Below are 14,651 nucleotides of genomic sequence, written 5' to 3'. Positions count from 1 at the left end.
GTGGTAAACCATCTATAATGTTGTTGTGCTTTCCGGGAATTAGCCATTTCCCCAAAAATGAATGTCGTTGCCCCAGTTAGACGGTTTAAGGGAAAGTAGTCATGACCAGTTATCGATTTTGTCCAGTATTACCCTAAAATACAGTACCTCCATCTAGCCAGGATTGTGAAAAATTCACAGACTTGTGGTATTTGTAGTTGTTGTATTTCCTAATTGTAGTTATGTTTGTATTCGTCTAAATCTTTGACTAGGGCTACATGTAAAGTCCTCCAATCAGCTGTAAAGTATTCTCCCACAGAACACACCTGAACCTTTTCCTGATAGGCCTAATTGAACTTGGACTGTGTGTATGTGCGTGCTTGTGTGTATGATGGGCAACATGTGATGGCTGGGACACATGAGCTCCTGGCACGGGATGAACTGCAAGGATTTAAAACTCTCCGAATTAGGGCCTGATGTGTTTGTGCTCCAAGACATTTATGTTGATTTGTTTATTCTAAGATGTTGGGGCCTGTTAACCATTTACAAACCCAAAAGCCTCGTAAAATTAGTGAGGGCATTTGCCTACTAATCTTGACATGCACTGTACAGAGTCACCCAAAGAACTTGCAACTATCGCCTCTCCATGCCTCCGTCACAATGCAATGTGTGCATACAAACAATGAGAAACCAAGGTGGTGGAAGACTGATGGAAGACATAAATGCTGTTTAGAAAGGATCAAGGTCATCACAACAAATGTACCATGTCTATGTATCACCGGTTGGTTGGTGGTGAAAGGACAGAGGATGATGAATCTCATATCTAGGCCAGGTTTCAGGCCACGACTTTCTCCTCCTACAGTAATTAGCTGCTTACACACGAGACTGCAGTGTAAACATGTGCATGCTCCCATGTGTGGCACCACTCTCCCCTGTCACAGGGCATCAACATTAGGAGCTTGCCATCAGGGTACGCCTGGGATTCCACCACCGGCATCATCTTTAAAACGCTACATCTGGCAAGATCGACCAGTTCAGGACATCATCACCACATATGCCGTCATAACTCAGTGCAATCGTCTCAAGTGATAGAGAAAGCGTGAGTAAAGAACAAATCAGAGAAATAAAGCAATTAAACAAGAGTTTTTTGTCAAGCAACTAAAATAAGCCTTCAAATGGACTTAATTAACATATGGCTGAATACTTATGCTGCTGTCAAACAGCCACTGGTTTTGCCTTATGGATTGATCTGGACACCATCAAATGTTTGCGAGCCCTTCACTTGGGTCAATATGTCTTCTGAATAGTAAAAAGGTGTAACGAAAAGCCTGAGAGTTCACATGGCAACTTGAAAGGTTGGAAATTTGATTTCAAATATGGTAGTCGACTGTGGTATTTTGGACGCAGTAATTGCAGAATAATTGCAATAATTTGGACGCAATAATTGCAGAAAAAAGTATTTTAGACGCACTGTACTGCAGTTATACTTCACTGTGAGTGCAATCTTTTTTCGTAAGCATAAATTCTAAAGGAGGGTAAAAATGAAATGAGGGTAACTTTGCTGCTTCTGAGGCACTTCAGTTCTGGAGCTGTGCGACCTTGCTCTGAGGTCAGGCGGGCCCCTGTCACTGACAGTACACAGTGCCAAATCATTCCAAGCTCTGATTGGAAGAAAAAAAGGTCTCTCTTTCCAGGTCGTCTCCAGGGTTGCGTTCATTAGGGCACACGTTTTAAAATGTTTTGGAAACAAAAACGATCATTTTTCATTGGACTTCAGATTGTACATCCCCGTTTCGTGGAAGAGGCAACACCTCCAACACAGAAACGATGTGGTAACACAGTAGTTGCGAATAAAAGTCGACCACATGAAAGTACAGCGAGACAAAGTAATAATCTGCATCCAACACTTGTTGGCAGAAAATGAGGGCAATAACAAACTACACTGCAAATCTTTATAAACTCAAATAAGCCTATCCTCCAAGTGTGCGGCCAAATCAATAATATTGCTTAATCTGCCACGGTGCACATATACACAATAATGGCAGGTGTTGTTTTAGCAGATATCTACTACAGAGGGAAAAGTGCACAAAATGTATTCTATCAATATGTCCCTGTTATGCTGGTTCCCTTTCAGTCAGTCAACTTCGGTACTAGCCCCGCCTTCCACAAGTGATATGTGTGAGGCTCGGATTCATTCCTTCAATTATTCTGCTCTTCACCTCTGTGTGAACAGGAACGATTCATGCTACTAAGTAAAATGTCTAAAGCGAACAAAACAACGAAAGCTAACAAGCCGGGTTTGGGTTTGAGACATGCCCCAATGAATTAAACGATACGTTTGTTGTCTTGTATGTCTCGGCGCATGCTCAGGCCGCCCTCGCTCGAATTGGTTTATGTGCGAGACTAGGGGACGGCGGGGCAGGTTCTCTTTTTCTGTTGGACTGATGCAATCGGGGGAGAAGGGCCTTGGTGAGGGAGGTGAGCAAGAACACTCTAAATAACTCAGGAGCCAGACATGTAGCCTAAGAAGGAATGAAAATGAATTATTTATGCTAAATTATTATTAGCCTAGTATTTCAAGGCTATTATTTCAAGATTCTCTGGTCTGATGAACTCTTTGGCCTGAACTCCAAGTGTCACTTCTGGAGGAAACCAGGCACCATCCCTACGGTGAAGCATTGTGGTGGCAGAATCATGCGGTGGGGATGTTTTTTAGCAGCAGGGACTGAGAGACTAGTCAGGATTAAGGTCAAAAATGAATGGAGCAAAGTACAGAGAGATCCTTGATAAAAACCTGCTCCAGAGCACTCAGGACCTCAGACTGGGGCGAAGGTTCACCTTCCAACAAGACAACGACCCTAAGCACATAGCCAACACAACGCGGGAGTGTCTTCGGGACAAGTCACTGAATGTCCTTGAGTGGGCCAGCCAGAGCCCGGACTTGAACCCAATTGAACATCTCTGGAGAGACCTGAAAATAGCTGTGCAGCAAGCTCCCCATCCAACCTGACATGGCTTGAGAGGCTCTACAGAGAAGAATGGGAGAAACTCCCCAAATACAGGTGGGCCAAGCTTGTAGCGTCATACCCAAGAAGACTTGAGGCTGTAATTGCTGCCAAAGGGTGCTTCAACAAAGTACTGAGTAAGGGGTCTGAATACTTAGGTAAATTTTATATTTCCGTTTTTTATATTTAAATAGCAAACATTTCTAAAATCCTGTTTTTGCTTTGTCATTATGGGGTATTATATGCAGATTGATGTAAGGCTGTAATCTAACAAAATGTGGAAAAAGTCAAGGGGTCTGAATACTTTCCGAAGGCACTGTATATGCAATTTATAGACTATTATAATTGAATACAACAAAATGTTGTTTAAATGCTGAGCGCTTAATGTTCATGCTAGCCTACTGTGTCGCACTTGCAAATTATTCACAATGTATTTATTTGTAGGCTATAGCCTTGAAATAAATAAATAATAATAGCCTAAATAATTAATTCCTTCTTCGGCTACATGTCTGTCTCCTGACCTATTTGTATGCTGTTTAATAGGTAGCCTATTAGATTAAGTTGCCTATTTGAAATGATGAGCACTTCTTACTGTCACCTTTTCATGTTGTTTATTAAAAATACTTTTAATTTCAAATCAAAATCAATATATTGAAACCAAATGGTAGGTCCAGATAGTCACAAAAATACATGGGTGTTGGTTAAATTGTGATTTTAACAAATTGAGCGAATTTGGATCAGCATTTTTTTCTTCTTCTTGTGAGCAATAAGCTGTTTTTAGTGGAATGGTTGTTAAGTACACGAAGCGTCGGAGCAGTGCACAAGCGCTAGAGTGGTGAGCGATGAGCGGGATTGTCGACCGCTCAACTCCACTCACATGCTCTGCGGAATTACAATCAGAGAATTATAAAAAGCAGGAGAATATTTGAGTAATTTGGGTTCTGATAGTAATTCCCCTGTTTCAGATTCAATAGTTGCTATATCAGCTAATTGGTCATTACTGCTTAGCTTGTTGGGCAGTAAACAACTGGGACGATTACCATAGTTAAGTCCAACTCAATGGATGGCAAATTCGAGCTCTCTGTCTTATCAATAAATTAAATTCGGTCTTGACTTTGGAAAGAGTAATAATTACTTGGTCTGAATTTTTGTTGTTGTTAATATTTCCAATTCTGATATCTTCCATAATTGTGATTTATTCAACCCAGACGCAAATGCAGTTGCATTATTTTTATAAAACATTTGGTGGCATCCAAGAGAATCCAGGAGTCATTGATTGAAATGATATTGATCATTATGAATTAATTGAGTTCAATTTAAAATTGATGACAGAATGTAGGACTTTGTAGTAATGAAACGTTGAAACGCCATCATGTGGTTCTTTTAGGAGATTCTGACATTTGTAATTGGCAGTAGTAGGTGTGATAATTGGACAAGCTCATTCAGTGGGGGAAAAAAGTATTTAGTTTGCCACCAATTGTGCAAGTTCTCCCACTTAAAAAGATAAGGCCTGTAATTTTCATCATAGGTACACTTCAACTATGACAGACAAAATGAGAAAAAAAAAAATCCAGAAAATCACATGATTTTTAATGAATGTATTTGCAAATTATGGAGGAAAATAAGTATTTGGTAAATAAACAAAAGTTTCTCAATATTTTGTTGTATACCCTTTGTTGGCGATGACAGAGGTCAAACATTTTCTGGTTTTCAATTAAAATCTCACGATACATGGCCCCATTCATTCTTTCCTTTACACGGATCAGTCGTCCTGGTCCCTTTGCAGAAAAACAGCCCCAAAGCATGATGTTTCCACCCCCATGCTTCACAGTAGGTATGGTGTTCTTTGGATGCAACTCAGCATTCTTTGTCCTCCAAACACGACGAGTTGAGTTTTTACCAAAAAGTTATATTTTGGTTTCATCGGACCATATGACATTCTCCCAATCTTCTTCTGGATCATCCAAATACTCTCTAGCAGACTTCAGATGGGCCTGGACATGTACTGGCTTAAGCAGGGGGACACGTCTGGCACTGCAGGATATGAGTCCCTGGCGGTGTAGTGTGTTACTGATGGTAGGCTTTGTTACTTTGGTCCCAGCTCTCTGCAGGTCATTCACTAGGTCCCCCCGTGTGGTTCTGGGATTTTTGCTCACCGTTCTTGTGATCATTTTGACCCCACGGGGTGAGATCTTGCATGGAGCCCCAGATCGAGGGAGATTATCAGTGGTCATGTATGTCTTCCATTTCCTAATAATTGCTCCCACAGCTGATTTATTCAAACCAAGCTGCTTACCTATTGCAGATTCAGTCTTCCCAGCCTGGTGCAGGTCTACAATTTTGTTTCTGGTGTCCTTTGACAGCTCTTTGGTCTTGGCCATAGTGGAGTTTGGAGTGTGACTGTTTGAGGTTGTGGACAGGTTTCTTTTATACTGATAACAAGTTCAAACGGGTGCCATTAATACAGGTAACGAGTGGAGGACAGAGGAGCCTCTTAAAGAAGTTACAGATCTGTGAGAGCCAAAAATCTTACTTGTTTGTAAATACTTATTTTCCACCATAATTTGCAAATAAATTCATTAAAAAATCCTACAATGTGATTTTCTGGATTTTTTTCTCATTCTGTCTGTCATAGCTGAAGTGTACCTATGATGAAAATTACAGGCCTCCCTCGTCTTTTTAAGTGGGAGAACTTGCACAATTGGTGGCTGACTAAATACTTTTTTGCCCCACTGTATGTCTAGTTTCAATTTTCCTGATTTTAGAAAATAGGAGTGTAGATAGATTTTATATTATTTTAGAAAATGTTTTATGCCTGTTTAAGTAGAAAGTGTACTTGTTTGCTTCTGGATTATGTGTTTGGTTGCATATGGATTGTAGTTGGTCTTATTATATTTGTACCCCATGTCCAAAATGGCATTCATGTCTGTCCCAACAACCAAATGGAATTCAGTTAATTCCAAAAATATGCTGTTCAGAGAATCAAAAAACTTTGGATCATATGAATTTGGACTGTGCACATTAATAAAAACAATTCTCTTTCCATTATGGATACATTTTAGAAAAGTGATTCTGCCTTCTTGGTCTTCGCCTTTACCCAAGATGGTGATTTTTAGTTTCATTATGATTACACCGTTTGTTTGAGGCTGATGAAAAAGCAGCCAGATTGTAGAAATGGTTCTGCACTCTATGTCCTTCTTTATGAAGCAAGTGTGTTTCTTGTTATATCAATGTGGTTTCTTGCTAGGATATCAAGACAGCTGGAACAGTTGATAGGACAATTTAGGCCTTCCAAATTCCAAAAGAGAATAGCTAGCATTGGAAGCTCATATTGATGATATAATTGTGATCATTAGTGTTATAAGCCAATGGATGTGTAACAAAAAGCAGGACCCACAGGGAAACTCACCCATTGGTTCTTCCCCACCCAGAAAACCTCCCTGTAAACCATTCCCCCACTCCCTCCACTCCCCCACTATCATTACAGGGCTGTAGCATAACAGAGAGTTGCAGCCTTACACATGGAGTCTCTTAGGAGCATCTTTTTTTGTCTTTAGGTATAACATTTTTTTACAAAGTAAAACAAAATAGGTAACAATTTTCAGACCTTTACAGTATTGTTAGCAAACTTCATAAGTTACGGTGGGTAATGAAGAAAAGTAAATAACAGATATGCAAGCCTAAACCATCAAATAGGATACAGTGGCTGTAGGAGCAATAGTTCTTAATCCATTGTCATCTATTATTAGCAATATGGTTTATATGACAAACATATATTTGCCCTCCATTTTTATTAAGCATTTAAGTGCTACATACTATGTAAAAAGAGGATATGGGTGCAAGAAATGCAGTCTAAACAATAATTCATCATGGCCTGTAGGCCAAGTGCTCCCTGGGAGATAAATTCAATAGCCTGCCCGAAATGAATGGGGACACCAATAGTACATTGATTCAAAAAATTGAGGGACTCATTAGCAGTAGCAAAAAGAAAATCCCAATTTACACTCTGTGGTGAGTTTATTAGGTACACCATCCCGTTCACAAAAATGGCTCGCTTCTAAAGACAGTGAGTCACATGGCTGTGGCTTGCTATATAAAGCAGGCAGACAGCCATTCAGTCACTGTTCGATTGAACATTTGCCCTCAGCGACTTTGAGCGTGGTATGATCGTCAGTGCGAGGCATGCCTTTTCCAGTATCTCAGAAACTGATGTCCTTTTCACGCACAACAGTCAGCAGCAATCCTGTGGGCGGAAACAGCTTATTGACAAGAGAAAGTCGAGAAAAAAATGGCAAGAATCGTGCAAGCTAACAGGCAAATAACGGCACAGTACAACAGTGGTGTGCAGAACGGCCACTTGGAACGCATAATTCAGAGGTCCTTGTCACGGATGGGCTATTGCAGCCACACTGGGTTCCTCACCTATCAGCTAAAAACAAGAATCAGCTACAGTGTGCGCGCGATCACCAACACCGGACAATTGAGGAGTTTGACGAATTGATCCGACGAATCCCGGTTTCTGTTGCGTCAGGATTTGGCATAAGCAGCATGAATTCACGGGCCCATCCTGCCTTGGGTCAACGGTACAGGCTGGTGGCAGTGGTGTAATGATGTGGCAAATGTTTTCCGGACCAGGTTAGGTCCCTTGATAGCAATTGAGCAACGATTGAATGCTACACCTTGAAGAAGCCATACCCCTAAGAATTCAGGCTGTTCTGGAGACAAAGGGGGGGTACGACCCAGTACTCGGTGTACCCAATAAACTGGCCACATAGTGTATATAGCCATATTTTGCCCATGTAAGGATTAAATGCCCCAAAGTCCCAGAGGAAAGCAGCCCCAGTCCGTGTGGCACATCAATAGATTGTCCATTGTTCATTAATTGGCAGTGTCACTGTGTTAATATTCTCCTGTTAAGCCAGTCATGATCGGGTTCCATCTGACTCATCCCCTTGTGTGTTGGGTTTGATGTGATTCTTGAAGTCTTGAGCTTCCTTGGCAGTGGAGAATGTGTGTGTTGTGTTTTGGAAGGTCAAGATGAGTTTTGCCGGGTGGATGAAGCCCCATCTCAGATTTAGCTTGTGTAGCTAGGATCTTACCTCGTTGTAGGTCACCCCCTCTGTTTTAGTGTAGGCACTCAGGATGCTGATCCTATTCTATGCATAGATCAGAGCCCCCGATTCCACTGCATGGCGAACAATTCACTGTTTGACTTCAACTGTGGAATTGTATAAATCATACAACAAGAGACAGTCTGGAGAGGACCCGTGCGGTGCTCAATGCTAATTAGCAGCATGGGACCCAGCTTCTCCTGCCCGAACAGTTCATAGAAAAGATTGCTCATGAAAGAAGTGGGATTGCCCGCTTCCATGACAATTTCATGTCCTATAACCCACACATTGAATTTACGGGATAATTTAAGTGATTCTGTTTTCTCTTTTAGGAGAACGATTGCCCCTTCTAGCTTAGCTAGAAGTCATGGAGTCACACTTCTGTCACATTTTACATTTTCTGAATTATTATTGTTGAACATAAGACTGTAAAAATACAATGATATCAGCTCCATGTGATTTTAATTTCGGGAATCTGTTCCCAAGTATTCCCACGCATAATACGTGATCGTATACAAATGTATGCAAGGTTTGAAACGATTATGTTTTAATCAAATATTATATCCGTTTGGGCTTCTTGCGGTCTATTTGCAGTCAACTAATTATTTGTAATTATGTTCCGCCCCCCGACCATTCCCTCAAGAATAAATCAGCCCGCGGCTGAATCAAGTTGATGATCCCTGCTCTAGGTGGCTTGGTGTTTCCGATGTGGGATGCGGAGATGGATTGGGTATTTGGTCGGGTCGATTGTCTCACCGGCTCCTGTGCCCTCTGTCGCCGGTTACAGGAGGCTACTCAAAGAGAGAGGGTGACCAGGTTCTGTGGGTATCCCCCCGCCTCCTGTCTGCCTTGGTTAGGCACCGCCTGCCTCTCTTCCCAAAAGGGTCCGGGTCCCACTTCGGTGATCCGGTCCTATGTAGACTATCGAGACCAGGCTAACTAAACAAACACTGCATAGTGTGCTAGCTACTACAAGATATTCTGACTTCCTAATGTTAGACTTGCTTGGGTAGCGGTCTTGTTTAGTATATGTAGCTAGCTTTAATTTTCTTGTTTATTCAAAAAACATCCCGTGCTGTGGTCAAAGAGGCTAGACTAGAAGCTTCATCATGGCTAACGTCAGCTAGCATGCATAACTTCAGGTGAATGAAGCTTACCAGATTTCACCCAGCATTATGCCAATCACATTCCTATTTCCAATTTCTGGAGTTGGAGGGAGTGGGGCTTGTGGGTACTTCTGATGAGGAAACAGCCTCCGAGCACTTGGCTTGGGTAACCCCCGGAGCAAGGGGCCTTAGAAGGGGTATGAGCGACCGGTGAGTCCCTCCACAAAAACAGTGCCACCACGTTTGGTTACGGCCAAACGGTGTGCTATGTCAACCATTGCTGGAGCCCCATGAGTCCATAAGGGGCTGGGCTTCATCCAGGGTCTCATGGAAGCACAACTTAGTTTGGAAGCGCGTTCAATGGTGTTCAAGGAATGAGAGTAATAAGTTGGGTGAGTCGCTCTCTGTCCACAAGAGGGCACTACTCTTGCATAGGTGGCTCATTATTAGGATTCATTGCTAATTCCTGCCTGCAGCTCACTAGTCCCTATGAGGTGCTTAGTTCAGCTCTTTTTCTGGTTTAAATAAAACCTAGACACTAAAAATGGGACATCAGCCTGGATCAGACCTATTGGGGCGATCCTTATCTGTCTAGGGTGTCAGATAAGGATCATATCACCTCTACCTTGTCTCTCAAAGCACTTCATGATGACTGATGTGAGTGCTACGGGGCAATAGTCATTTAGTTCAGTTACCTTTCCTTTCTTGGGTACAGGAACAAGTGTGTGTGTAACACTGTGTGGATGTGTGCAACACTGCTATCAGCCTTGACTCTGCTCCATCACCTTTGAAAAGATGCGAGGTGAGAGGGACAAGCTGAATGGGAGGACTAAAAACTCGTAGGCTATTGCCTTGTAATGAAACTACAGAACATTTCTGTGATTGGGGCACAAGGGCACATGAAAGTACGCATCCTTTAGGTTGATGGTGGTAATCCAATTGCTGAAGTGCACAGACTGACAGCCGCTGGTTTGAGAGCATTTTGAAAGTGTGAACTCAGATGCTTGCTGAGGACAAGTCTAGAACGGGGCATAAAGTCCCGACCCCTTTGCTTTTTTCTATCCACGGAGAGGGTGTCCAGGTTCCAGCTCTGCATAGCCCAAATTCGGTTGAGGTGCACAGTATGTTTTTGCCAGTCCATGCGCCTACTGGGGATGATGGCTTCTATGAAAGTGGTCATTCCCCTGGGATTACTATCGATGTGGCTGTTCCAGTGCTGAACGTTAACCATGCGCTTGGATGCACCTCGCCACCTAGACCGGTTGATTCAGTTGCCCACAACATGCCTTCAGCACTGGCCCAGGGGAGGGATCCCTGGCTACTGTGACAAGCGGTTCTCAGGGGCCAGGTGTTGTTCCGGCAATATGATCACGACCGACACGTCACACCAAGGGTGGGGAGAATTGTGCAAGGGTTACTCACTTCAGTGTCACAGAGTGCCCGGCATATCAATTACCTGGAACTTCTGATGATGTACATGGCGCTCAGGCACCTCCTCCCATGTTTTTTGGGCCGGCATGTGCTGGTCAGATCCAACATGACGACAGTTGCATACTCAACAGGCAGGGGGGGGATACAGTCCCTACCCCTCCTTGCTGCGGAGCAGTAAGCATTTGCTGTCACTTTTGGTGATGCATGTTCCCGATTGCCTCAACTTGGGGGCAGATCTTCTATCTCATAGGGAGGGCTGATAATTCATTATTGTGGCTGGGAGGGTTTATCATTGATTCTTGTGGTTTCCTGTTGGACCAGGCAGCCTTGTTTGACGGAAACCATTCACCTTTAAAGCGAACCTGTTGTCCCAGGGCGCACAGGCAGGTTTGGCATGTGAGGCCAGAGATTTGGTTCCTATGGGCCTGTCCATGAGAGGGCCAATCTAATGGCTAGAGGTTTACCTCCGAATGTCATCGCTACCGTTCAGTCTGCAAGGGCGCCCTCCACGAGGGCTGTATGCACATACAGGTGAAGTCGGAAGTTTACCTACACATCCACAAATTATAGTTTTGACAAGTCAGTTAGGAAATCTACTTTGTGCATGACACTAGTCATTTTATTTGCGTATGTCGCGTATGCCGCACATTCATTGTCAGAAACACAGTATGACCCAAAAGTATAATCAGTGCTCTAACCCCCCCTTGCGCTGGTCTGGAGCAATGAAGTTGTGACGCAGGGTACCGTACTAAACCACAAGTCCCGCAGCATAATCACAAAACTTTTAGTGGAGCTGTACAACACCCATTTGGCCCAAGTTCCTGGGCTCTGTGAAGAGCGGTATTAAATTGAAGGAATGAAACCAAGCCTCACACTTATCACCTGTGGAAGATGGGGCTTCCAGTGAGACAGATTTCATTGGCCTTGTCAGGCATGATTACAACCGAAGACGTGAAAGTGCAACTCCCCACAGTATGTTGTACCTTGTTTCCCTCCTTCAGGGAACAGTAGTTATAGTCAGAACGTTACATTCATCTCCATGGGTTACACATAAAACGTGTTACACATTAATCGCAATAATCTCCATCAGCTTTTCCTGCTAGGCCACATCAAAAGGCTTCTCTAATAAAAAACAATTAAGATAGCAATGCTTTAGTTGCAATGAGAATTTTATCCATGCCTGTTCGTGGCTCTCATTGTTCTACCTAATCAGTTCCACCCCTGGAAGGAAGTGTTTGGCGCTAATGGCTTTGTGTGATAACGGCTTCCTATAAAGAGCAATGGGACTTTCTGTTAAGGAGTTGTAATGAGCCTTCCTTCCTTTCTGCATGGAAATACAGTGACTGCTCACTGTTTGGAATGTGTGAAGGACGAGTGATAGCTGTAGTGAGTGTTATCGGTGTAAGTGTAGGTCTAAGTGTAATGTAGGTGTAGAGCTGTAGTGAGCGTTATAGGTGTAGTGAGAGCTGTAGTATGATGTACTAGGTATAGATGCAGGGCTCTCTCACCTGTGGATGGTGGTGGTGTCTCTGGGCTCCCTGCCGGGGATCCTGTCGACATTGGGCTCCAGTGGGGAGTGCATCAGGTTCAGGCAGGAGGCTAGGGACTGGCTGGAGTCCTCTCGGAATACTACACACACACACACACAAACACAAAACCATTGAGTTAATGTCGTGTGGCACAATAGGCTTGTGTTTACAGAGTTGACAACATGCTTAGAGTAGTCCATCCTGGACAATATGCTATAAAGAGTGTTGTTAGTATTTAAAAACTAACACTATACTACAGAAATCAAATATTTCCTTTACATTCAGAGTGCAGAGTAAAATACACAATGGCATCTGTTTTAACGTTTCATTCATGCAGAAACTACTAAGAAAACAGTTTTGACAATCAGAAATAACCAGATCTTTAAAAAAGGGATGTGGATGGCTCAGTTTCAAGGTAAAACTGAATGTGGCTCAGCTCAGCAGCCCATAAATTGCTGTGAAACTGCCTGGTTCTTAATAAAAATGCCAAGCAGCCACCTGAGAGCACTAAAACAGGAGCATCGATGCATTTGTGTGTGTGTGTGTGTGGGCATGTCTGGTGTGCCTTAATTTGAGTTAGTGTGAGAGACTTTCCACTTAATTCTCTTCTTCAGTAAGTCACATCGTCACTTCACTTTAAGTGTGCGATTTATCAATTCTTTGCAGGGATTTCACAGCACAGTCTGAACCATTTAGGCTAGTATACAGTGTATTCTTAAAGTATTCAGACTGTCCATATTTTGTTAGGTTACAGCCTTATTATACATTTACATTTTTTTATGTACAATTCTAAAACAATTCTCAATCTACACACAATACCCCATAATGACAAAGCGAAAAAAAAGTTTTTTTTTTAAAAATGTTTGCAAATCTATTAAAAATAAACAGAAATACCTTATTTACATAAATATTCAGACCCTTTGCTATAAGACTCCAAATTGAGCTCAGGTGCATCCGGTTTCTATTGATCATCCTTGAGAGGTTTCTACATCTTGATTGAGTCAATTGGTTGGACATGATTTGGAAAGGCATACACCACTCTAATAAAGGTCCCACAGTTGACAGTGCATGTCAGAGCAAAAACCAAGCCATGAGGTCGAAGGAATTGTCCGTGGAGATCCGAGACAGGATTGTGTCGAAGGCAGAGATCTGAAGAAAGGTAGCAAAACAATTCTGCAGCATTGAAGGTCCCCAAGAACACAGTGGCCTTCATCATTCTTAAATGGAAGAAGTTTGGAAGGACCAACACTCTTCCTAAGATGGCCACCCGGCCAAACCGAGCAATCGGGGGAGAAGGGCCTTGGTCTGGGAGGTGACCAAGAACCTGATGGTCACGCTGACAAAGCTCCAGAGTTCCTCTGTGGAGATGGGAGAACCTTCCAGAAGGACAACCATCTCTGCAGCATTACACCAAATCAGGCCTTTATGGTTGAGTAGCCAGACGGAAGCCACTCCTCAGTAAAAGGCACATGACAGCCTGCTTAGAGTTTGCCAAAAGGCACCTAAAGGACTCTCTTGGTCTGATAAAACCAAGCTTGAGCTCTTTGGCCTGAATGCCAAGCGTCACATCTGGAGGAAACCTGGCACCATCCCTACAGTGAAGCATGATGGTGGCAGCATCATGCTGTGGGGATGTTTTCAGCGGCAGGGACTGGAGACTAGTCAGGATCGAGGGAAAGATGAACAGAGCAAGGTACAGAAAGATCCTTCATCAAAACCTGCTCCAGAGTGCTCAGGGCCTCAGACTTGGGTGACGGTTCACCTTCCAACAGGACAACGACCCTAAGCACACAGCCAAGATAACGCAGGACTGGCTTTGGGAGAAATCTCTGAATGTCCTTGAGTGGCCCAGTCAGAGCCCGGACTTGAACTCGATCAAACATCTCTGGAGATATCTGAAAATAGCTGTGCAGCAACGCTCCCCATCCAACCTGAAAGAGCTTGAAAGGATCTGCAGAGAAGAATAAGAGAAACTCCCCAAATACAGTTGTGCCAAGCTTGTAGCCAAGAACAGTTTTTCTTTATTTAAACATTTGCAATCATTTCTAAAAACCCGTTTTTGCTTTGTGGTTATGTGTGTAGATTGAGGGGAAAAAACGATTTAATGAATTTTAAAATAAAGGCTGTAACGTAACAAAATGTAGAAAAAGTCAAGGGGTCCGAATACTTTCCGAATGCACTGTATAAAGAAAAAAAATTACCATGCAAAATGTTTCTTTTTTTTTTGTGTGTATTAGTGATGACATCCTGGGAAGCTCTCTGTCTAGAGGCTTTGCCCTCAGTACATGTTTACTGGTACTTTTGCATGTTCTGATGCAACCTCCAAAAAGAGAGGGGTGTTAAGAGAATTAAGATTGAAGGTAATTATCCAAGCCTGCGTAGATGTTGCATGCCTAGAGATATGAAAGTTTTGTTGAACTGACTCAGACCTCCCGTTAGATAAGAGTCAACTAAGGGGCATATCTGGCCTGTTGTCTCCACTCAAGTCAC

The 14,651-nt window shown here is 42.9% G+C and overlaps 1 protein-coding gene across 5 annotated transcripts in view; it reads right to left on the bottom strand.

Moving 5' to 3' along the window:
• Positions 1 to 14,651, bottom strand: part of LOC115139703 (serine-rich coiled-coil domain-containing protein 1-like) — a 114,286-nt gene that overhangs the window by 85,380 nt on the left and 14,255 nt on the right. For all 5 annotated transcript variants that reach the window (XM_029677380.2, XM_029677381.2, XM_029677383.2 and 2 more), the window contains one exon: positions 12,141 to 12,261. In XM_029677380.2, coding sequence (XP_029533240.2) covers positions 12,141 to 12,261 — 121 coding nt within the window. The remainder of the gene's footprint in view (positions 1 to 12,140; positions 12,262 to 14,651) is intronic.

The sequence above is a fragment of the Oncorhynchus nerka genome, linkage group LG13 (genome assembly GCF_034236695.1).
Source record: "Oncorhynchus nerka isolate Pitt River linkage group LG13, Oner_Uvic_2.0, whole genome shotgun sequence".
Lineage (NCBI taxonomy): Eukaryota > Metazoa > Chordata > Actinopteri > Salmoniformes > Salmonidae > Oncorhynchus > Oncorhynchus nerka.
Note: the sequence above shows the minus strand (reverse complement) of the source record. Positions and strands in the feature narration are given on the sequence as shown.